Below are 25,787 nucleotides of genomic sequence, written 5' to 3'. Positions count from 1 at the left end.
GGTGTTATTCTAGCAGTAAACATGGTGAGCCACCCCTTATTTCTTTATATTTTAATTCCAAAGAGTTAGACTTTTTTCCTTTAATTGGTTTGAAGAGTTTTCAAGTCAGTTAACAGATAACTTCGCAAAGAACCATTTTTAAATGATGTATTCAGGTACTTGTGGCAAAAATACATGACTGGGTCCCATTTAATTGAATCTATGAAAAATGTCAAAGATAACACCTTGACAGATATATATATAGTATTTCTGCATGAACAAGGTAATTCCCAAGGGGCTATTAGCCAAAAAATATACCTTAAAAACTGGACAAAAGAAGAAGTGGCAGGCCTAAAAAACTACATACAGAACATCAACAGTGTCTGACAGTCATGTTGTAAAGTGACAGGAAAAAGGGCTTGACACAGCATGTGAGAGCTACTGCACTGAAAGCTATTCGTCAACAATAATCTCAGTGGAAGGGTATGAGGTATTCCATACTACCAGTGTTGGTCAAGTTACTTGAAAAAAGTAATCAGTGACTAATTACTGATTACTTCCCCCCAAAAGTAATCCCATTGCTTTACTGATTACTTGTTTTCTAAAGTACTTAGTTACTTAGTTACTTTTTAAAAACATGATTTACAACCTGAATAAAACTAATAAAACTAGTTTTAATAGTTTTAATCTTTTAACTTTATGCATCAAGCAAAAATTTAATCATATGCAACATTCTCTGACTGGAAGAAATTTGTTTAACATTTTAATAAATTGTGTCAAACTTAGTTCAGTTTTGCTCTTTTAAAATCTGCTTCAAAGCTCCAAAGGGCTTTTTTATGACCACACAATCAAAAAGAAATTCCACAGCATTTCAATAAACGATTCAATTTATGAAAAAAACATTTTTCTTGATATCTTGGTAAATCAGTGTGTCCATCAAATGACACCAACATAATAAACCGAGTGACCTCTCCTTTGCAGCTCTTTATTTAGACAACTTGAACTTGTTTTGACATTAACTCATAAGCCCTGAGATTTTGCCATCTGTTGCATTAAAGATTAGAATGAACTCTGGTTGTAATCCACTGCGTTCAGCTGTTCCCTCTGTGACTCAAGATAAGGTGCCGTTTAAAATTTCTGAAGCAGGTACTCAATAACATACATACAAGTTATAATAAAGCCAAATGAAAGGCAGTTTGTGGTCGTGGTGATAATCTCCGTGGCATCATTGTCCCTTTGAGGACAGTTCCTAAGAATATCTCACTCCTGATTAATTCCTGAAACAGTCCATATTTAAGAAAGGGGCAGCTAATACCTGGGTTCACTGGCTGCTTGTTCGAGATTTAGCACCTCACTTGTCAATTTATATCCATCTCATCTCCCTCTCATGACGCTGTCACTGGTTTTTAAAATAAGTGACAGTTTAACAGCCTATTATGACCTGTTTCCTGGGCATGATTAGATGCCTGGCACCATCTGCCTGCATACAGAAACATTATACCAATAATGTTAAAATGTTAACATATCTGATGTAGATAAAGTTGCCCAGCACTACTTAGTTAAAAATAAAAGTTATACATTGATTTGCATGCCCAAGCAAAAGATGACTTGTGGAGAAATCCTTGCTGGCAAGCACAGCGGTAGTTTGTCACTAGATTGGTGCACATCTCATGAGGGGTTTTGGGACACTTCTCTTTACAGAAACTCTAAATCTTTTAGTTTTCTTGGTGGCCTCTTGGGAGCTCCCTCCATAGATTCTCTATAAGACTGATGCGATGAAATCATCCTGTATCTTTAACAGAAAACAGACTCAAAGGAAGTTTCCACCTCCGTGCTTGACTGTGGGGATGATGTTCTTTAGGTCATACTCAGCATTTCTCTTCCCCCAAACACAGCGGGTCAAGTTAATGACAAAGAACTTGTAGTTCTTCATGTAGTTTATAACATTTATGTCATGTGTTTTTTCTCAATTGTGCTTGCTATCCTGTCTCTCTCCATTAAAATGAAACTACCATAAAAAATGAGAGACTATTCATTTCTTTGTAAGTGAGCAAAAGCAGAAATTTAGCAGGAGATCGAAGAATTATATCCTCCACTGTATACCCTCTGATCTCAGCCAGAATTGACATATTTTTCATGAGGTTTTTTAATAGCCAATAAAATGTCATTGAAAACGTTTTTGCATTTTTTAATGTACTATCAAGGTTTAACAAAAACGTTTTAAAGCTAAGGCAACCTCTTTCTGCACTAAAGTGACATTGGGGTTTTTTTTTTGTTTCTGTTGCATCTGTCTTCAAGTGTCCCTCAGACATGATTCTTTAGGACAGGAAAAAAAGAAGCCTCAGAATCTCTAATGTGACCGTTAGTCCACTGTAATCTCTAAAGCCATCCCAGAAGGATCCTGGAGGAATTTCTATTGAGGGCTTGATCAGCTATGACTTTATTTATAAGCCTGTCATGACTATCAGAAGTGTCACTGCGCACCATTAATGGTACATTTCAAAACAATAAGCTTTGGAGACAAGGTAGTGAAAAATGCATTTTGTTACATTGCTATGAAGACAGAAATCCTTGCCATGACATATGAAGTGTAATCACCATCTGAATTTTTGAAATATGTAGGAATGTAAGTAAATCAGGACATAAAATAAAACCCTGTAAAACACAGTTTCACATTTTTTATATAATTGTTTCATGACTTTATTTGTTTTTTTTGTTTTGTTTTTTTTTGTCTGTCCCATTTGGTTCTTTAGCCGTCAGAATTGTTGTCTGAAGACCAACAAGGATACCAAATGGATTTATTTTGCCAAATGGATCATCATGGCATTGCCGTATTGGTCCATTTGATCAAGCTTTGTTGTTATTATTTATTTTATTTTCAGTAGTTACAGATGAGACAGACATGATTGGGGGATAGGAAAGGGAGAAAGAAAGAGAGGAAGGAAAAGAAAAACAGAAGGGAAGAGGGACAGTGAGAAAGGGCACTTACAAAGACAAAGAGAAAAAAAAATCTCCTGGATCACCTGTTGAGAGAAAAAGAAGAGAAAACAAGCAAAAAACAAAAAAACAAAGCAACATACTAAACACAACACCATCATGTTAATCTAGCTAAGTGTAAACAGCAGTAAATACTAAATATTGAATGTTGTTGTGAAGCACAGACAGCGCACAATGTGCTTTGAAGTAGCAGCTAAGAAAGGTGTAGTTTATGTCTATGAACAGTGAACACCTGTGTGCACACCCGTGTGGATCAGCGCGCTTGTATACAGAAGGTTTCCCCATGTAACGGTCTGCTAGAGGGTGTGGAGGGCCATCGCCCCGTCCCCCAGGGCATGAAGCAGGCATGGAGGAGATCCAGGCTCCAGACATCCAGGGACCCCAGAGTGCGAGAGCCCAAGGAGTACCACCGGAGGGGCATCCGTGCCACCCTCCTGGGAAGGGCTGAGGAGATCCCCAGACGAGGGGTCACCCAGTAGCCACGGAGCAGAAGCCAGAGGGGGCTGCACTGGCGCGCCCGCCGGCTCTGCCGGCAGCCAGCTGTGCCAGAGTGAACCGAGCTGCAGGCCCCGAGGCCGGAGGTTCGAGGGCCCCCTTTGCCCCGGAAGAGGCCTGATCGAGCGACAGGCACCAGGCCCCACCAAGTAGCCACCGGGAGTGAGCTGGTGTATACCTGAGCGCCCAGCCCCGGACACCAAGAACCACCAATGCACCGACCCCTGAGTGCATCAGTTACCGGCAGGGAGTGTGGTGAGGGGAGATAGGCCTCCACACTTTGGAGGGCCTGGGTGTTCCCAGGGAGGTGGAGTCTAAGACCTGACCTGACATATAAACACAGACAAACAGGCACACACAGACACAAACATGCATTCCCACCCTCATGCACACATATACAAACACTCAGCACTCATCCAACGTAGGAATAGACATATATGCACATGTACACACAATCACACTCCCCAAACATACTCTATACCCCGGGTCCATGACTTTATTTGTGAGAAAATTTGTGATACCACACTCATGTTCATCTGAAACTGGAAAATTAATACACACACACACAATAGAAACCGTAGAAAATGACAGATCTTTCAGTCAGCTATGTGTTCTAATGAGCAGTGCCAAATCCATTTCAAAATTTCACATAAGTAAAAAGTTAGCTTACAGTATTTTACTCTTAATGTCTTGAATTGGATACAAAAAAAAACCCCAAAAAAACTACACCCTCTTTTTTTTTTACTCATAAAGACATAATAAAATCATTTGGTCCTTATCACGTCTTAATATTAGATAAATACAGCCTCAGATTAGCAAAACATTTTACACCATCTCATTATTTATTTAATTAAAAAAAAAGTAACCCTCACTGCTTCCATATGAATTAAGAAGAATTAAGAGTAGTAGTAAGTAGCAGGCGATGCTTATACTTGCAGATTGCAGTTGAGCCTGGTTCTGCTGGAGGTTTTCTTTTTTCCTGCTGTCACCAAGTGCTTGCTTATAGGGAGTCATTTGATTGTTGGGATTTCTTTGTATTATTGTAGTGTATTGCACATACACATTCCAGTTGTAAAATAAAATCAAAATTCACATAATTTTAAGTAATGAGATTAGACTTGAGCAGTGACTGCTTTGCGTTTAATAACTTTGTGTACCACCAACTATTACTGGCTTACAAATGCATTCTTTGAGCTTAAATTGTTCAATAGCTTCTTTTAAGTCTAGACACATCCTTAATGTCAAATCCAGTTATAATCTTGGCGATCAGTGCCCAAGATAACAAACACTTGGAAAGTTTCTCATCTGTGTGAGCTGTATCTCTGGCAGAGGTCACCCTCCTTTGGCATTCATTCTTTTCTTGAGCTGCAGTTGCTCCACGGCACGGATTTATAACAAAAGCTCAGCACCATCTGCATGACATCACATGCCAAGCTAATCACTTTTCTCCACCCACGTTCAATGGGGGATTTGACCTAAATATAGTTGTTTGCTGTCTATGCTAATGCATCTTATAAAAGCAGTAAGCACCAACTCTCCGTACTTTTTTCTGCTTCATTGTCTTCTGGCTGTGACGGCTACTGACTTAACCAGCAGGAGCTCTGATTCAGGTGTCTCTAGAAGGAGCCATACGCTGATTTTCTGGGGTAAGATTTGATCAGGATGATGATCAAATTCATTAATAGATTAATTCTAACATTAACCCTGGATCTTTTAGTCCCCTGGGGTGTACACTGCAGAGATGAGTTCAGACGCTGACATGGCTGTTTTTGGGGAGGCCGCTCCATATCTGAGGAGACCCGAACGAGAGAGGATTGAAGCTCAGAACAGGCCCTTTGATGCCAAAACTGCAGTGTTTGTGGCGGATCCAAAGGAGCTCTTTGTTAAAGGCACATTGCAAAGCAAAGAGGGTGGCAAAGCGACTGTTAAAACTCAGTCAGGACAGGTACATCTGCTCTATGTATCTCTATACTGAAGATTTATAGGCCTCTTTGGCACATTTTACTGATGAGCTTTTTAATGTACTTTACATTGTAGAAGCAATATAGAGAGCAGGCACTAACTTCATATATGTCTTAATGAAGGTGTCTTTCTTACCATCACAGGTTGTAACAGTGAAGGAGGATGAAATCTTCCCTATGAACCCACCCAAGTTTGATAAGATTGAGGACATGGCCATGATGACACACCTTAATGAGGCGGCTGTGCTGTTTAACCTCAAAGAGCGTTACGCAGCTTGGATGATCTATGTGAGTACTGCACCATTTAGATATTGTGGTCATTCCCAGACAATGCCTGACAAGCTGCTGCTCAACTGAAGCATGCAGACCAACAGCAGAGGTGCAGTCAGCTGAGGGTTTATTTGGTCTGACAGTAGCTACTTTTTCTTTTTGTCTTTTTTTTATGCTTTGAGGTTATAGAAAAAGTCTAGAGAAGTGTATATCCAAATCTATCCTCGAGTATCTTCCTGGACAAGTGAGCCTATTCTCTTTTTCAGGAAGTGTTATAAATGAAACTAAACATAAATTAATTTTAAAATGTACTTCAAACTAATAACAAAGTCTTACAAATTCACTGAAATTTTCATGATTTGCAGGCCAAATGCAAGTTCACTGGCAGACAGACTAAAGCAAAAAGCAAACTTCATTCGGGCTGATCTCAGAGTCCTGAATTGCACCATGCAGGAACACACAACAGGACAACAACAATAAACAATGAGGGAACAAATTAGACTCTAAATTAAGAGTAACATATAACAAGAACTACAAGTTCCCAGAATGCTCAAGAATAAATAAAGAACAGTAAACAAAACTATGAACACCTAGCAAACAAAGAAATGAACTTCAAAAAGCTCAAAAACACAAAGTTAGGCCCAGGATCATGACAAAAATACAGGTGAAAACATCTATATGAATATAGTTAGCCTCAGCGTTTAAATAATATGGCCCAGTTTTGGCCTAATTTTGTCTAATACTCATAGTTTTAAGTGATGGAATTTTACAAAATGGCAGTCAGTCCAAAAATCCAGGTAAAATATATGTTTAAATATAAAAATGACATTACTTAAGTCATCTAATGAATGATGACAGATCACTGAATTAAAGCATCTCATATTCTAAAACCTAGGCCAATCTAATCACTATCCAGTGTTATTTACCAGAAAAAAGAAAACAATAAATTTGAACCATAAACAGAACAACACAAAAAGAGAAAATCCAATTAAATTAAAATGTTGTATATATACTGCTTCTGACTTTGGAATTAAGACTTCATAGTTACCACTTACTCGCCTGTCCTTATAATCCATCACATCCTCTGTCATGAGAATCAGTGTCACCTGTGTCCTAAGCTGCCTGGTCAACAACATAAATATATGGTGTGCTTTGAGACTAATTTCACCAGGCTGACTAATTAAAAAGCAATAGTTATTATGTCAGATAAAGCTTATAAGCTTATATTGACCACAGATATTGCTTTTGGTTGTAGACCTACTCTGGGTTGTTCTGTGTCACTGTGAACCCTTACAAGTGGCTCCCAGTGTACAACCAGGAAGTGGTGGTAGCCTACAGGGGTAAAAAGCGCCAGGAGGCTCCACCACACATTTTCTCCATTTCCGACAATGCATATCAGTCGATGCTTACTGGTAAGCTTAAAAGTTATATTACCATTTTCATGTAATCCAGTGCACCTCTCCAACATGACTGTTTGCTTTTTTTTGTTTTGTTTTTTTTAGATAGAGAAAACCAGTCCATCCTCATCACGTAAGCTGCATTTAAAAGATTGTACAACAGCCTGTCTTTGTTACTTGATTAAAGATTTCTGATTGTACTTTATGTACTGTAGTGGAGAATCCGGTGCAGGAAAGACTGTCAACACCAAGCGTGTCATCCAGTACTTTGCGACAATTGCAGGCTCCGGGGACAGGAAAAAAGATGCTGCTGCCACTGGAAAATTACAGGTAATATTTAAATATATATGGACTATTCATCAGCTGCCTTGTCTGTATTTTTAATATTTTACATTGTTCATTGTCTTACTTAAGGGGAATCTGGAGGATCAAATCATCTCTGCTAACCCTTTGTTGGAAGCCTTTGGAAATGCCAAGACTGTCAGAAATGATAACTCTTCACGCTTTGTAAGTGAAGCCTATATTTATTTATTTTAATTCTAAGTCTTATTTTTCTCTCCATAGATAACGTTTTTGTTTTTTGTTTTTTCATTTTTCAGGGCAAATTCATCAGGATCCACTTTGGAACCACAGGAAAGCTGGCTTCTGCTGATATTGAGACTTGTGGGTATTAATAAGTAATACAATCTTGTCAAGATTTGTTGTATTCTTTATTTAAGCTAATTTTGTGTGTTTTTGGTAGATTTACTGGAAAAATCCAGAGTAACGTTTCAACTGTCCGCAGAGAGGAGTTACCATATTTTCTACCAGATAATGTCCAACAAGAGGCCTGAGCTCATAGGTGACACAAGAAATGACAGCATTGCAACAAAGTCATATACACAATGTGTGTATGGTGCAAGGCACCAAATTGAGGGCTTGTTATTTTCTTTCCAGAAACTCTCCTCATTACCACCAACCCCTATGACTACCCATTTGTCAGCCAGGGGGAGATCAGCGTGGCGAGTATTGATGACAGTGAAGAATTGATGGCCACTGATGTAAGTCAGATGAACATTTCCTGCTTTTCCATTACTGCTAACTTTGCTCTTAGATCAGCTCTACTTTCATGTGCATTCAGAGTGCTATCGACATCCTGGGCTTCACTGGAGAGGAGAAGATTGGCATCTATAAGCTGACAGGTGCCGTGATGCATTATGGGAATATGAAGTTCAAGCAGAAGCAGAGAGAGGAGCAGGCAGAGCCAGACGGCACAGAGGGTAATTGTTATTCATAATGTTCCACCTTAATGATTTTATTTATCTTAATATAAATATATATATCTCTTGTGCTCATTATCGTTTGTTTTTGGTATATGCAAATTTAGATTTTAATCTTTTCAAACCTTAGAATTTCAGCCTCTTTTATCACACTCTGCCTTTATTTTTTCTTCTCTTCTCTTTTTCTTTGACAAGTTGCTGACAAAGCAGCTTACCTGATGGGTCTAAACTCTGCAGACCTGCTGAAAGCTTTGTGTTATCCAAGAGTAAAGGTTGGCAATGAGTATGTGACCAAAGGGCAGACTGTTCAGCAGGTAACTTGCAAATTTTAGGTTATTCCTCACAAGTGTTAACGGACACATAGAAAAGTTCATATCAGGTGCACAGGTGGAAATTCATCCTATAATAATAATAATAATAATAATAATAATAATACATTTTATTTATAGGCACCTTTAAAGATCTTCAAGGTCACCTTACATTAGTATAAAAATTAAAAAATAAAAAACAAGTATGAAAGTATAAAAACTCAACAAGGTAAAAATAGACTAAGACGGAATCATGATGAAGGGTATGGAATTGTGAATAGAAGGGTTTTAAGGTGCAATTTAAAAGTGGAGAGAGAGTTTGTAGTCCGGAGATCTGGTGGAAGTGCATTCCAAAGTCTTGGGGCAGAACAGCTAAAGGCTCTGAGTCATACGGAAGTCAGTCGAGCAGGTGGAACAAACAAAAGGGAAGCTGAAGAAGAGCAGAGTGTACGAGGGACTGAGAGCATATGGAGAAGATCAGATAAATATGGGGGAGCGTGGTTATGAAGCGGTTTGACGTTAAGAAGCAGGATCTTGAAACTGACACGGAGGTGAACTTGAAGCTAATGGAGCTGTTTAAGAACAGGTGTTATATGTTCAGTCTCATCCTCTTATCTACTTTATTTTCAGTGTTTGCCTTGGTACAGGCTTTTGCAAAACTATTGGCACTAACTTAATCAGCTTTGTGAGGTTCATATTGTGTATTGATCATTTTTATTGTTAAATGACAGGAAAGCCTTGTCAAACGCTTCATGTATTTGAATCCATCAGTTGTGTTGATGCTAGAATATAGCCGGCTTAGCTCAGTGCATTGAGTGGACAATCACATGCCATATGACTGAGAGTAACCGGCCCGGGTTCGAGTCCACCCCTTGGCCCTTAGCCACATGTCTTTCCCATTCTCTCTGCCCCGCTTTCCTGTCGTTTCTTCACTGTGTCTATCAAATAAAGCTGAAAAAAGGCCAAAAAAAAGAATATAGCAAGAAACTTTAACCTTACAGTCCTGAGAACTCTGACATCTAATCCTGTACTTTGGGAAAAAAATAACATCTTGGAAAAATGTGGGTTAATTGTTTTTGATGTGTGCTAGAATTACTTTTTTCTGGTTCCCTGATTGTTATGACCATGTATAACATTCTGAAATGACAACTGTATGTATTTGGAGAGCTCAGGGTTGGAGTTTGTGTTAATCAAAGAGGACGGCAGGCACATGTCTTCTGGACTAAAAATGGCATGTGAAATAAGTTAAACATCTAGCAAATATAGAGTCCTATGGTTTTATCAAATTAACAGTAATCTTGCTCTGTGTATAGATATTGTCTTGAAGTGTGTTCCACACAACAACCTTACAACATGATGATATTAAAGTTGCTGTTGAAATCTACAAAATGTCATTATGTACAGGTCTACAATTCTATTGGCGCTTTGGCCAAATCAGTCTATGAGAAGATGTTTCTCTGGATGGTCCTCCGCATTAATCAGATGCTTGACACGAAGCAACCTCGGCAGTTCTTTATTGGAGTCCTGGACATTGCTGGATTTGAAATCTTTGATGTAAGTTTTCTTTCTACGGTCCATCTGATTATTTGTAGAAAAATAAATAAGCTCTACAGTAAATTCCATGTTTTGCAGTATAACAGTCTGGAACAGTTGTGTATCAATTTCACCAATGAGAAACTGCAACAGTTTTTCAACCATCACATGTTTGTGCTGGAGCAAGAGGAGTATAAAAAGGAAGGCATCGAGTGGGAGTTCATTGACTTTGGGATGGATCTGGCTGCCTGTATCGAGCTCATTGAGAAGGTTTGTTTATTCAGATGCAATATGACCCTGGGCAAAGATCCAGAAAGAAATCCCTGTGATCCCAACAAGATTTTCTGACTCACTATCTTCAACAGCCAATGGGCATCTTTTCCATCCTTGAAGAGGAGTGTATGTTCCCTAAGGCTTCAGACACGACCTTTAAAAACAAGTTGTATGACCAACATCTTGGAAAATCAAGCAACTTTCAGAAGCCCAAGTCTGTCAAAGGCAAGGCTGAAGCTCATTTCTCTTTGGTGCACTATGCCGGGACTGTGGATTACAGCATCACAGGCTGGTTAGACAAAAACAAGGACCCGCTGAATGAGACTGTCGTCCAACTCTACCAGAAAGCCAGCCTGAAACTACTGGCTTTCCTCTATTCTAACTATGCTTCTACTGAGGGTAGGAGTATGAAATACCAAATATTTTATTCTCTATTAAAATGGCCTGTTTTTAATATTCTAAATAAATAAAAACAATGATTATTTTAAAGAAAACACAGTTGGAAGTGGTGGTGTTAAGAAAGCAGCAAAGAAGAAGGGTGCATCGTTCCAGACTGTGTCAGCCCTCTTTAGGGTAACTTTCTGAAAATCTGATCAACAATATTCTGAAAAAATATTCTGATTGAAAAAATAAATCATCACTGATCATTTCTAACAGGAGAATCTGGGAAAGCTAATGACAAACCTGAGGAGCACCCATCCTCACTTTGTTAGGTGCCTGATCCCAAATGAAACTAAAACTCCAGGTATTCCTCGTGACATTTCAGACTATTTTACTTGTACTGTATGTATGGCAACCTGAATACAGCCTAAAGACAGTGTGGCTCTACCTGACTTGTAGGGATTATGGAACACCATCTGGTCATCCATCAGCTGAGATGTAATGGTGTGTTAGAAGGAATCAGGATCTGCAGGAAGGGCTTTCCCAGTCGGATCCTGTATGGGGATTTCAAGCAAAGGTAATCAACAAAAGTCTGTTTTTCTGAGAATACTTTAAAAAGTTTGTGTAATAAGAGATTTCTTTGTTTAGGTACAAAGTACTGAATGCCAGTGTGATTCCTGAAGGACAATTCATTGACAACAAGAAAGCTTCTGAGAAGCTCTTGGGCTCTATCGATGTAGATCACACACAGTATAAGTTCGGACATACCAAGGTAATTCATTTTGAGTGTAAGTGAAGGCTTCGCCATATTTGAAATGACATATGGTAGAGTTACCATATTTTGATTTCCAAAAAAGAGGATACTTGGCCCAGTCATGAAGAACTTTAATAATACTGTTTGCTTCAAGAAAATTTTAACATTTTTAAACAATGCCTTCTCTGTGCAGTTAATAAATGGTGAAATAAAAATTGTCATATAGGCTTTTACAAGTCAACAAGTGCAAAAAAATAACTTAAAAACCTCTGGAATTAAATAATGGTACAGAAATAAAGCCTCATCTGTATAAGAAAAATTACGGGACGGTGCGAGGGAAATTTCTTTTGCAGTTCGTCTGAAAAGCTGCACTTGTGCTTTGGCATCTTTTAAACATCATCAGGCATGCTGTGTCCCGTCTGTAAGGCAGAACAGCTATTCATAAAGCAGCAGCTCGGGGATGACGTCACACATATGGGTCCTCTGTGGGCCCATAGAAAAACCCGGACATTTTCATCAATCTCGAAAATCCCCCCGGACAGAACGTGAAAAGTGGACCTGTCCGGGGAAAAGAGGACGGTTGGTCACCCTAACATACGGTGAAACTGAAACTTACTGTTGGAAGGCGGACAGTATTTATCCCACATTGAACGTAAGAGTAGGGGGACTGTCCACTTGTAAAAAAAAAATGCAAAGTTCAATTGTTGCTACCTAGCTAGCCCAGTTACTCCCATCTCATGTTCGTATACCACTAAGCAGATCATTGTTTTGGTAGTACCAAACTTTTTCCCCACAGTCAAACAAACTCCAACATCATCGTCTTCAACTGTAGTCAGTAACAGTAATCCAAGTACTAGTGAAGAACTGTTATGTTGTTTGTTGTAACCAAGAATTTTTAGTATTATTGAGAACAGTGGGTCTGAACATAGTGTTGTAGTTTTTAAGAGATATACAGATAAATGTTTCTTTTCTTTTGTAGGTATTTTTCAAAGCAGGACTTTTGGGTCTGCTGGAAGAGATGAGGGATGAAAAACTTGCCTCTCTTATCACAATTACTCAGGCTTTGTGCCGTGGCTTTCTCAGAAGGAAGGAGTTTCAGAAAATGATGGAGAGAAGGTAATTAAAATTAGGCCAGAGTAAACTCAAGGTCAATGTTCAGCACACTAAATACAGTAGAACTTTTTGTTCCACCTCTTTCCAGAGAGTCTATTTATATCATTCAGTATAATATTCGCTCCTTCATGAATGTGAAACACTGGCCATGGATGAAGCTCTACTTTAAGATCAAGCCACTCTTGAGGAGTGCTGAGACTGAGAAGGAGATGGCCATGATGAAAGTTGAATTTGCCAAGTGTAAGGAGGATTTAGCCAAAGCTGAGGCTAAGAAGAAGGAGCTGGAAGCCAAAATGGTTTCTCTACTTCAGGAAAAGAACGACTTGTGTCTGCAGATTCAAGCTGTGAGGAGAGAAACTATGAATTTTGCAATACACAAGTAGAGTGCAGTCTGCATGTATTGCTAAATGTGATTTTTGTTAAATAGGAAAGTGAGAGTTTGGCAGATGCCGAGGAGCGATGCGAGGGACTGATAAAGAACAAGATCTTGCTGGAGGCTAAAACCAAAGAACTAAGTGAGAGACTAGAGGATGAGGAGGAGCTGAACGCTGAACTGACTGCCAAGAAGAGGAAGCTAGAAGATGAATGCTCTGAGCTGAAGAAGGATATTGATGATTTGGAGCTCACCTTGGCTAAAGTGGAAAAAGAAAAGCATGCCACTGAAAACAAGGTGTGTTTTTGGTGGTCACCTAACCCTGTGTATTTTAAAAGAAGGCAAAATTGACTCATTTTGAAAAAACATAATCATGTGTTTGTCAGTTTCGTTTGTTTTCCGATTGCCACAATTAGAAGAACAATAAAATATATATATATATATATATATATATATATATATATATATTACGCAATCTGATTGATTAGAGTTGCAGTTACGGTTAGGGTCATCACTGATGACAGCTTCGACCTCACAAGGTTAAGATACGTGTTTTTACACATTCAGGTGAAGAACCTGACAGAAGAAATGTCGTGTCTTGATGACACTATTGCTAAGTTATCCAAGGAGAAGCTGGCCCTCCAAGAGGTCCACCAGCAGACACTAGATGATCTGCAAGCAGAAGAAGACAAAGTCAACTCTCTAACCAAAGCTAAGATCAAGCTGGAGCAACAAGTTGATGATGTAAGTCTATATAGCCAGTAGTTGTTTTAAAAAAAATCAAATCACACATCATGTATAATGTGTATATCCCGATGTATTAGCTTGAGGGCTCTCTAGAACAAGAAAAGAAAGTTCGAATGGATGTCGAGAGGGCTAAAAGAAAGCTTGAAGGAGATCTGAAACTGGCTCAGGAATCCATAATGGATTTGGAAAATGGCAATCAACAGCTGAAGGAGCATCTCAAAAAGTATGTATGGGCACATCTTTGTTTAGGTATAATTCTAAGCTGCTAATGTTTGCTTATATAAATAGATATGATTTTGTGCAACAGGAAAGACTTCGAATTAAGCCAGTTTGTATCAAAAATTGAGGATGAGCAAAGTGCAGCTGTACAATGTCAGAAGAGGATCAAGGAGCTTCAGGTACCTACAGCAGAAATCTGGTGAATTCTTTTTTCTTTTTCTTTTTTTCAAATATCTTGAAATCTTAAAGTCAGTCAATTGGTTTTTTTTGTTGCTTTAACAAGGCATGCAATGAAGAGCTAGTGGAAGAGCTTGAAGTTGAGCGTGTTGCTAGGGCCAAGGTGGAAAAGCAAAGGTCTGATCTTTCCAGAGAGCTTGAGGAGATCAGTGAGAGGCTGGAGGAGGCTGGAGGAGCCACGGCTGCTCAAGTAGAACTGAACAAGAAGCGAGAGGCTGAGTTTCAGAAATTAAGACGAGACCTCGAAGAATCGACCCTACACCACGAGGCCATCGCTGCAGCTTTAAGAAAGAAGCACGCTGACAGTGTGGCTGAGCTGGGAGAGCAGATTGACAATCTGCAGAGAGTCAAGCAGAAGCTAGAAAAGGAGAAGAGTGAGTACAAGATGGAGACTGATGATCTGTCTAGCAACATGGAGATCATGGTCAAAGCAAAGGTAAGCTAAGTTAAGACATTCATACTGACGAATACATATAATAATATAACATCACCATTACCTACATGATGCAGGTTCCATGTGTTTTCTGCAACTAATCTCAGCAGATCATTTAACCTTCTGAGATCTAAGTGGCCATAACCCTAACTGAGTTAGGGTTATCATAATAACCCTAACTCAGTTAGGGTTATCATCTAATTAGTGTATAACTTAGACCTCAGAGGGCAGAGTTGTGTGCATTCAAATTAGAAGGACCTTTACACTTACACTTCAGAGATAATCTGACTTGATCATCTGGACGTAACAATCATTTGACATTTAATTGCTGTTTACCTCTGCCCATTTTTGCCCACATCTTGACTCCTAATCAGCTGTTCTCTCACTGTTTAAAGTTCCCAAATTGATATCATGTTTTGCCGTATCATTATATATACAAAAATACCAATTTTGGTATCTATTTAAAGTGGGAATAGTGCATTCAAAATAATGTAATCAGCAATTAGTGGATTGTGTCTTGAATATAATCAGTATGTTAGAAATACAAATAAAACTGTTATCCATATTATCAGATTAATTATGAAAAGCTGTGCCACTCTCTGGAAGACCAACTGAGTGAATACAAAACAAAACATGATGAGAGCACACATCTGATCACTGACGTAAATGCTCAAAAGGCAAGACTTCAGAATGAAAATGGTAAGCAGCTGATTAAAAGGTTTCTAGAGTGAAAGTGCTCTTGTTTTTTATGCCTCATTTTCTGATCCCTCTCAAACAGGTGAGCTCTCTCGTCTGCTTGAGGAGAAAGAAGCAATACTCTCTCAGATGTTGAGGTCCAAGCTTGCCTTTACCCAGCAAGTCGAGGAACTGAAGAGACAGGTTGAGGAAGAAATAAAGGTTTGTTTCCACCGTGCCAAACAGTACCTGCTAAGTTAGTGCTAAGTTATGCTATATCTTAGCATAGCTTAGATTAGCTTAAGTTAACTTAATTCAGAAGGTTAGAAGTGCATTCATCATCTTGGTCCCCTAAGTTGACTCAGTTAGATTTTTTTAACAGTTGTGGAGAACCAGTTGCTACACTGATTTAAAGGAAAAGTCAGACTTTTTGTAGAATAGGTTTGTTTACTAGTGGATAATTAGCACAAGACCAGAAACCAGTCTGTCTGTGTCCAAAGTTAAAAAGCTAAATGTAACTAGGCTAAAGCTAAAAACAGGACAAGGAGCAATGCTATTTAAAAGATGTACACGTTTTCATCGTTCGGCTTCTAGTCGTTATATTATAAAACTAACTTTAAAAGCTTTAGTTTGTTGCACAAATGTTTCCAACTAACATGCTAATAAATGTACTTTATATTAAAAAAAAACACTGAACTTGCCAATGTTTACAGTGACAGGATTATTTGACCCTTTATGTGTAGTTTTGTAAATAAAAATCCAAATCTGCCTCCATGTCAGGCAAAGAATGCCCTGTCCCATGCTCTTCAATCTGCCCGCCATGACTGTGATTTGCTGAGGGAGCAGTATGAGGAGGAACAAGAGGCCAAGGCTGAGCTCCAGAGAGCAATGTCCAAGGCCAACAGTGAGGTGGTTCAGTGGAGAACCAAGTACGAGACGGATGCCATCCAGCGCAATGATGAATTGGAAGAGGCAAAGTGAGACTTTTACCCAAACACATACATATGTAGATTAAAAAATATATAGAGAGAGAGTAAGAAAATTGCCATTATTATGGATTCCCAACTTTCTCAGGAAAAAGCTAGCACAGCGTTTGCAGGAGGCTGAGGACGCAATTGAGGCTGTGAATGCCAAGTGTTCCTCTTTGGAGAAGACAAAGCAAAGGCTGCAGGGAGAAGTGGAGGACCTCATGGCTGACGTGGAAAGAGCAAACGCTCAAGCAGCTGGTCTGGATAAAAAGCAGAGGAGCTTTGATAAGGTAACTGAAGCATCTTGTAACCCACTGCTGCTAAGAGTCAAAGCATTTCATAAAGGCCTTTACAGATTCTGCCTTAGACAAACTACTTTTTCTGTTTTCTATAGATTCTTTCTGAGTGGAAGCAGAAATATGAGGAAACTCAGGCTGAACTGGATGGTGCACAGAAAGAGTCTCGCTCCCTTAGCACTGAACTCTTCAAAACAAAGAATTCTTATGAGGAAGCGTTGGAGCAGCTCGAAGTCCTCAAACGAGAGAACAAAAACCTGCAACGTATGTAGATGATTTCTTATAGATGGTTCATCACATTCATTAACCCTTTCAGTCATCCATGCATCCATCTGTGTATCTGTCCATCCAACCATCCATCCATTGCTCACAGCAACTGTGATCACCTGCTGTTTAAACATCATGTTTGCAAAAGGCAGCCAATCAGAAGATAGTTGGCTTGACGAGAGAATACCCTTAAAATAGAGGTATTAAAATGTTGATGAACTAAGAGGTAAAGTGTAAATAAATAAAGATTATTTTGAACTGAATCATGCAAACCTACTCTAGTAGTCCAGGAATAAAATTACTGAGCTCAGATTTACCATGATAGCTCCCTTTTTAGAAAATAACTGATTATTTTTCATGTGATCAGTAACTGAGCGTTACATGTTGTTTTACATTTATAGAAGAAATTTCTGATCTGACTGAACAGCTCGGAGAGAACGGCAAAGCCATTCATGAGCTGGAGAAGACTAAGAGGCAAAATGAAACCGAGAAGACAGAGATTCAGACTGCTTTGGAGGAAGCTGAGGTGACCTAATCTGATTTTTTTTAAACATGATTCACACAAACCTTATTATTCTTTTTTCCCTTCTGTGTAACCTTTCAATCTTTTCACTCTAGGCTTCTCTGGAGCATGAGGAATCCAAAATTTTGCGTATTCAGTTGGAGCTCACTCAGGTCAAAGGGGACATCGATCGCCGGCTGGCAGAGAAGGATGAGGAGATTGAGCAGATGAAACGCAACCACCAGCGTGTTTTGGAGACAATGCAGTCAGCTCTAGATGCTGAGATGCGCAGCAAGAATGATACCATTCGAATTAGGAAAAAAATGGAAACTGACCTCAACGAGATGGAGATACAGCTTAGCCATGCCAATCGACAGGCTGCTGAAATCCAGAAGCAGCTGAGGAACATACAAAGCCACCTCAAAGTAGAATATGAAACGCCACTTTAAGTACAAGATTCATCGGTTATGAATGTCTAATCATGGGTAAATTAGACATCATCTTTCTCTCTGTAGGAACAAACCATTCACCTGGATGAGGCTCTGCGGACCCAGGATGACCTAAAAGAGCAGGTGGCCATGGTGGAGCGCAAGAGTAGCCTGCTACAGGCAGAAGTGGAGGAGCTGCAGGCTGCTCTGGAACAGTCAGAAAGAAGCCGGAAATTAGCTGAAGGGGAAGTAGCTGATGCCTGTGAGCGAGTCGGGCTGTTACACTCTCAGGTAACTCGTAATAGTGAAAAAGCTATTTTCTTTTTTAGCTTTAAATCCAGTATATATCCAAGTTATAAGAAATATTTCTCCATATCAGCAAATAATAGTGTCAAGGTGTGTGCTGTGTGGCAGGCAGAAGTGAGGACCCAGTCGCAGGACTCAGAAACAGATGGTTAAACACAAAGCGCAGCTTTTATTGCTGGGAAACCTCTAATGCCAAAGTACAGAGAACCGAACATAATAACTGGAAACAGAGAACTAAGAGGTTAGAGACTGTGAGACGGTGAGGGTGTGTACGTTAACGGCACAACAGCAAGGAGTGAATGGCAAAGGACTAAAATACACAGTGGAGTAATCAGGGAACAGGAGACAGGAGGAAAACACAGCTAGGACAAATCAAGCAGGACGAGACAAGGGAGGGAAAACTAGACACACTAACAAAGCACACACGTCTATCAAAGTAAAACAGGAAATGTGAAACATACACACGGACACATACTCAGAGACCCAGACACAGTAATACCAAAATACAAAAAATATCTGCAGGTGGGTAATGGGGCTGCTGATATAAAATTAAATATGTTGTTGGACTTGTGAGAGTTCACGCATGAATTGTTAGGACAAGTTCGCTTTTATTGACAGCTGGTTTGTTGTCATTTGGCTGCAGAACACCAGTCTGCTCAACTCTAAGAGAAAGCTGGATGCAGATGTCAGCCAGCTGCAGGGGGAGGTGGAGGATGCAACCCAAGAGGCTCGTAATGCAGAGGAAAAAGCCAAAAAGGCCATCACTGATGTAAATGTCTTTATCCTTAATTTTATTCAGCAATCGTTCATTTTCCATTTTTCAATGACAAAGTAGACTTTGAACATCAACCTAACCTCCTGTGCAAATGTAGGCAGCAATGATGGCGGAGGAACTGAAGAAAGAACAGGACACAAGCAGTCACCTGGAGAGGATGAAGAAGAACCTGGAGGTATCTGTGAAGGATCTGCAACACCGCCTGGACGAAGCAGAGAACCTGGCTCTGAAGGGGGGCAAGAAGCAGCTTCAGAAACTGGAAGCACGGGTATCATAGCCTTTCATAAACAGTACCTGAGAAGCATCACTTAGAATGATGACCACAATTGATGCTAAATTTGTTGAGTGCTGACTTTAGGTGCGTGAGCTGGAGGGGGAAGTGGAACTTGAACAGAAAAGAGCCGCTGATGCCATAAAAGGAGTCCGGAAATACGAGAGGAGAGTCAAGGAGCTCACTTACCAGACTGAGGAGGACAAGAAGACTGTTTTGAGACTACAGGACCTTGTAGACAAGCTGCAGCTCAAAGTCAAGGCCTACAAACGACAAAATGAAGAAGCGGTAAGATCTTCTCGTAAAGTGAGAAATTTGATATTCTCATCATTATTATTCGGTAGCTAAATTTCAGACTTTTCCTACAGGAGGAGCAGGCCAACGTTCATCTTGCTAAGCTGAGGAAGGTGCAACATGAGCTGGAGGAGGCGCAGGAGCGTGCAGACATCGCTGAATCCCAGGTTAACAAGATGAGAGCTAAGAGCAGAGAGTTTGGAAAGGTAAAGTTAGAGACCTGAATATTTTGTTTTCTCCTGCAGTCATTCACATTTACATTATCAAGCTGTGTTTAACCACCAGTTTTGCACAGAGTCAAAAAGCATACTTGTTGCCTATGTGTGGCCTAACATGGATGGAAACGCTGGGAATGGGCATCAGTGGCTAAAGAGACTGCAGCAGCAAATTAAAAATGAATAGTGATTGAAGTGATGAAGAGTGGATTATTTTATATTTTTACTTATATATTTTATTTTATTTCCTTTTCTTCTTGTTTCAGGCTGCAGAATCTGAGTAAAACTTCCAGCGATGGCAGAACTTATTAGCATAAATGGAAATGAACAAACTTTTGTTGTTTTGCTGTGAAATTGTAGCAGAATAAAGTGATTTAAAGCATAACTGTTGTTTGTTTTTTCTCTGCATTCAATATCAGCCATCACAATCAAATGCAATGTTCCACCAGCCCACGCAACAATCACAATCTTAATATTTCATATTATATTTTAATATTAGCAGAAATGAGTGGAAACTTTTCCTTGATGTGTTCATGAGCTAGTCTAACTTCTTTTTGTGGTGCTAATTAGCCAGCTAGCGACAGCACTCTAACAGATAATCAGTTTCACAGTAGTGAGAGGTTTATATATAAACTGCTATGTATGTGGGCAGTTAGCATCTAATTAGAGCGACTGTTTGCAGAGATTAGGGCAAGGCCTGGTGACATTTACATTCTGTGTTAAAATAGCCATCCTCTTCATGTCACTCATCTACATCTACTTAATCCTCGGAAGGCTCTAGAGGATTACTACAAGATGGACTATTAGGGTGTGCCACTCAATTCTCCACAACACATGGATCGTGTTTTTATTCATTGTCAGTGCTTTAAAGTCCTCATCATTACAGGTATTGAATTTGTCTGGGGGAAAGACTGAAAGCCAAAGTCTGACATCGACATGTTATATATCAGAAAGACTGAATGGAGTCAGAATAAGACTCTTTCCCTTCGTTTGGTTACGTTTTTTATTGGTTTTCCAGCACTTGATGAATTCCAAGAAGCTTTTGTCCTGTCTCATTCGTAATGTCATTTGAACTTTGGTTACCTCATGAACTAAGAAAGATGTTTGGCTATTTTTTTTTTTTTTGCTTAAAACGTCAACAAGTTCAACAGCTAGATGATAACACTGCCTACTGTTTGTTTGCTGCTGAGTAGTAATAGTCTGCATTTGGAGATTGCTGCTATCAGTTAGGAGCAACACAGAAGCAGAGAGAATATTTCTCTCACACTCTCTTCTCTTCGGTGTTAAATCCAGAATCAAATTTAAAATCCTTCTCATCACATACAAAGTCTTGAATAATAACGCCTCTTGGCCACCGCTCTCTGAGACTGGTTCTTCCTGTTCAAAGGGAGTTTTTGCTTCCCACTGTCGCCAAAGTGCTTTCTCGTAGGTTAACTGATTGTTGGGGGTTTCTCTGTTTTCTCTGTATTACTGTAGGATCTTTACCTTCCAATATAAAGTACCTTTTGGCAACTATTGCTCTGACTTGGCACTACAGAAATAAAACTGAACTTAAATAAATTAGAATATGAGTTGTACATGTAGCACTGGGGAGTTTCATGTGAATATGATTGTATAATGTTTCTTTCAAAATGTACCTGTCGCTTCAGTTTAGTTCAAAAAAAAAAAACCCATAGCTTTGTCAAAATGTGTTGGTTTAATCACACAAATACACTGTATGTTAATAAATGTGAATAATCTGGGGGCAGCTGCTGTATATATATATATATATATATATTACCATTCCACTCTTCAGTCTCCCCAGAGCATGACTCTGCCATCTGAAAAAGTAAAATATATAATTGAAATTAACATTACGAAAAGAAAAAATGCTAATACATGTCATTTTCAGACAGCTGGAATTAACATAACTTCACTCTGAGTAGGAAGCTGATTGAGAGTCCAGCTGGATTCAGCCTGCTTTGCTCTGTTTTCCATGTCATGGAGTGCAGAGAAGATGCCGTCTCTAGCCGTTGTGAGGTTTTCATCAAAGTCCATGAGGTGGAAGGATTTTGAGCGGTTAAGAATTTTTTGTAAATGTCTTTCACCATGTTCCAGGCCACCAATGTGCAGCCCCGGTCGAAGTAAGCCCATGTGAAAGATGCAACCAGGGAGAAGCAAGCAATTGCTGCGTCAGGCAGCAGTTTACAGATGTGAGCAGCAGCTTTTTAGGCCCTGCTTTTTAGAAACACAGTCAAACTGGAGCTCCTCTTTGTGGCCTGAGGATGTGAGGGTGTGACTTCCACAAGTGAATCATCCAGAAAGAGGAACTCAAGAGCAGTATTTACCACCAAGCAGTGGTGGTCAGCTGCAAATTGATGAAAAGCGCTTGCTTGTGTGAGAGTTTGTAAAAGAGCTGAGCAGCTTGTTGGACAGGTGTGTGAGGAAGGTCCGTCAAACCTTAGGGCAGGGATAGCTCAGTAGATAGAGTGATTGCCCCATGATTGGAAAGTTGGGGGTTTGAATCCACTGAGCGCCTACCCTGAGGTACCCCTGAGCAAGGTACCATCCCTACACACTACTCCCTGGGTGCTGCATTGGTGGCTGCCCACTGGGTGAATGGGTGAAATGCAGAGGAGTAATTTTCCTACAGGGACTAACACATAAACATTACCTGCTCTGCTTTAGGTTGGAAGACTGAAGGACACATTTGAAGACCCTCCACAGCGACCTTTATGTAGCAGGTAGAGAAGAAGTGTGAAGGACTGTGTTAAGGATAATTACTGGTTCATTTCAACCTTGTGTGTTTTCTATTAATGTAGCTGCTTTGTATCTACGAGTCATGCCAACTCCACACTCTCGAGCTCTCATGTAGACATTCAAGGCAGAGAGCGCTTGCCTCTTTTAGGACAAAAAAGCTGAAACTGCCTGAGGCTTTTTTTTTTTCAAACAACGCTTGTGCATTAAAAAACACGGTCATGGTGACATCAGCCATTGTTTTCTGGTTAGAGATCAGCTTGCTTTAAAAGTTTACCTATACCACTGCATGTATGTGCCAACCACATGATATATTTATTGAGATTAGCGGCTGAGACTATAAACCCACTATAAAAGTGTTTATCGAGGTCACAAATCAAAGGAGCATTTGGACATTGTCCCATAGACCAACTGGACTTCTTTTATAAACCATTAAAAGCAATCCAGTTTTAAGTCCCACACGGGCTTCATTGTTCAGACCTAGTCTTTTATATTCAGTCTGTGGAGCCATATTAATAGGCAATAACCCAGATTGCAACCAAACCAATTCTACTTTAAATTCTTTACTTATGAAACACCACATTAGATCGTTACCTCTCTTCTGAACAGCTTTGTGAGACATTTCTCTTCTTGAAATTCCTCCTGGAGCTCTTCTGAGTCTCCATCTGAGTGAGACAGAGTTGCTGTGCAGAGGTCCAGGCCTGTGCAACAGGCAGTACACCGTCTCAGAAGAAATACTTTACATTTCTGCAATTCTCAAATATCTGTCAAGCACTATGCGAATGCACAGTAAGGTTAGGTGAGATGGTGCCATTCTATCAACATTAAATCCTTTGTATATGTCTTCTTATAAGCTACCACTACTGCTTTAATGAATTGTTAATGTACTGATGCATTACAGAACAGCTATAAATTGCTCACAAGGGCTAGTTGTAGGTTAAATACCCTCCTTCACTTCAAGAGAGACTGACAGTGTTATTCCAAAAGCATTAAAAAAATCATGCTCAAAAGATCTTGGTTTATTGACTCTGGGTACACAGCACTCCATCAGCTCCATCTGTTGTCTAAATTCTCCCAAATAAGCACTCTCCAAATAATAACAGGTGTGTTTTCTGATGAGAAAAAATGTTTAAAGAGAGGTTAAAGACAAAGACTTTACACACCTGATACAAAGACAAAGTTACAGCAGTTTGAGCGAAGGACGTGTACTTTCAGGTTATATCAGAGCGGTCTGTTCAGTAAGAAAGAGTATCTGATCTTGCGTGTCTTGATGTGTGTGTATTTGTGTATGTGTGTGGAATACGCAGCAGATCACATTATTCTGGAACTTGACACGAAACCAAATAAAAGTCTAAATGGGACCAAAGTTCCAAAAATAAACAAAAACAAAACAAGAAAACCCAAAAAACCCCAACAACAGTGACAAGTCTTGTTGTCACATGAAATGCCTGTGGGCATTAATTTAAACAGTTGTTTTTGCAGCATTTTTGTGAAGCAATTAAAGTTTCATGTTGTGCTCCACAAACTCGCAATTCTGCTTGATAACCAGTAGTCTGTAGCAGAGAGCCTTTTATTTGTGGCTGCATTATTGCTCATGACTCTTCGATGATTGTTTACTTTAAAAGAACAGGCCACTAATTTAAATCATTAAAATCTGTTAGCTTGTCATCTACAGTTTGAAAAGGATGAAAGAGAAGAAGCAACCGAAGAGCTTTATACAAAGTGACTCTTTATTTTTATTTTTATTTTAGTTTTGTTTAGTTGTTTATTATTTAGCTTATTTTTGTATTTTGAACAGCAGTGTAGTGAAAGTGTGGACATACGAGGATAGTAATAAACTGCTGTACTAATCCTCTAATTACATTATGTTACATAGCCTTGAGTTAACATGTACTTGTGTTGTGTAATATCTCATTTTTTGTCTTCTGATTTGTGAGTGATCAGCTTTCTTTTTTTGTGAAATATGGTCTCTGTTTTACTGTGCCTCATGCTGATCTGATTGTGTTGCCTGAATAATCAATGATATGCCTTGGCACACTGGAAGAGGGTAAAGGAAGGAAGTCTAAGCTCATGTGATCATGTTCATATTGAGGGCAGCATTGGTTCCTAATACAGCTGCTTCACTTCAAGTGAAAATAAACTGTTTAGGTAACTAACCTCCGCTGTTTTACTAGACATGCTTTCACCTCCAGTAGTATTCTACTGATCGCAATGATTATTGTGGTGCCAACTTCCTAAATGAAGCAACAGAATTGCAAAACTCCTCAGTGCAAACCTAATAAACTCACTAAAAGATAGATAACACAGATTGATGAAAAGATAAACAGTCGCATTGTTCATTTATTTATTTAGAAATAAATAAATTCACAAAAACGAACCCAAAAAGTTAAAATAGTAGAAAAACTATGACTCATCTTCCTCATTTTAATGAAATGGAGTAAAAGTGGAGATACAGCCATTTCTTGTGTCAAGTATGCTATGATAAAAGCTTTCCGGTTAAGCTTGTCAAAGTAAAACGTAAAGGTGCCCACGTGCACATACACCAGGTTTCTGTGGCGAAAACAGATATCCAACAAAACATATGAAAACATGCACAGAATGACGTCAGCTATTCATGTGAGTCAAAAGCTCAGGTTTCAGATTGCTTTGTTTCAGTCATTTTTTGTCTTTGTGATGTTATAGAAAGGGGATATCCCGAATCTAGTCATCTCTAGGGACGGACTGTGGGTGTGAGCACAAAAACCCCCCACCCAGCTGGGTTAAAGGTAGATGGGGAGGCTTGTTTCACAATCAGTCCCCAAAAGTTTATTCTGTTCATCTGGACGTACCGTCTTCAGTGGAAGAAACGTTTCGTCACTCATCCAAGTGACTTCTTCAGTCTCAGCTGACTGCAGGTCTCCCCAGTCTTATAAACAGTCAAGATTTACTTACCTGGATGATTGAGCATACATCAAGACGTTTCACAATGAGAATAAATCAGTCCAAACATAAAAAATAATAATTGTTTCAATTTTAATGATTTGAACTAAATTAATGATGAACAAACTCTTATTTTCATCGTTTCAAAAAAAACAAAAACTGAATTTTGTTTTCTTGCGCAGTGTCCCTTATTTTCTCTGTTTGTGTCATTTGTGTGTTTATTTACCTGCATGGCATATAACTAATATATGTACGCACACGTTGCTCAATTACAGAAAAAAAAAACCCGGTGGTGAGGTTTGTGCTTTTATTTTAAAGGGAAACTTAGCCAACTTCCGCTTTCCTCCGCCTCGCTCTTCCTGCTTGACGGCCTTGTAACGAGTTTCTGAGACAGCGTGCAGGCTGG

General features: G+C 39.4%; 1 protein-coding gene across 1 annotated transcript; it reads left to right on the top strand.

The window, feature by feature from the left end:
* The first annotated feature begins 5,212 nt into the window (after nt 1–5,212).
* On the top strand, nt 5,213–20,073 carry LOC134632860 (myosin heavy chain, fast skeletal muscle-like). The gene is made up of 38 exons (XM_063481701.1): nt 5,213–5,416; nt 5,577–5,720; nt 6,958–7,114; nt 7,205–7,232; nt 7,315–7,429; nt 7,514–7,606; nt 7,699–7,762; nt 7,842–7,940; nt 8,036–8,139; nt 8,220–8,358; nt 8,554–8,672; nt 10,071–10,220; nt 10,299–10,469; nt 10,565–10,871; nt 10,972–11,045; nt 11,130–11,217; nt 11,313–11,430; nt 11,502–11,625; nt 12,587–12,723; nt 12,809–13,064; nt 13,148–13,390; nt 13,661–13,837; nt 13,918–14,063; nt 14,148–14,238; nt 14,343–14,732; nt 15,302–15,428; nt 15,508–15,626; nt 16,185–16,381; nt 16,479–16,662; nt 16,767–16,932; nt 17,337–17,461; nt 17,554–17,862; nt 17,953–18,156; nt 18,815–18,940; nt 19,044–19,214; nt 19,305–19,505; nt 19,586–19,717; nt 19,993–20,073. Exons 1-38 carry the CDS (start codon nt 5,213–5,215, stop codon nt 20,008–20,010), a joined length of 5,817 nt encoding a protein of 1,938 aa, XP_063337771.1. The 3' UTR covers nt 20,011–20,073.
* The last annotated feature ends 5,714 nt before the right edge of the window (nt 20,074–25,787 follow it).

Source organism: Pelmatolapia mariae, linkage group LG8 (assembly GCF_036321145.2).
Source record: "Pelmatolapia mariae isolate MD_Pm_ZW linkage group LG8, Pm_UMD_F_2, whole genome shotgun sequence".
NCBI classification, from domain to species: domain Eukaryota; kingdom Metazoa; phylum Chordata; class Actinopteri; order Cichliformes; family Cichlidae; genus Pelmatolapia; species Pelmatolapia mariae.
Note: the sequence above shows the minus strand (reverse complement) of the source record. Positions and strands in the feature narration are given on the sequence as shown.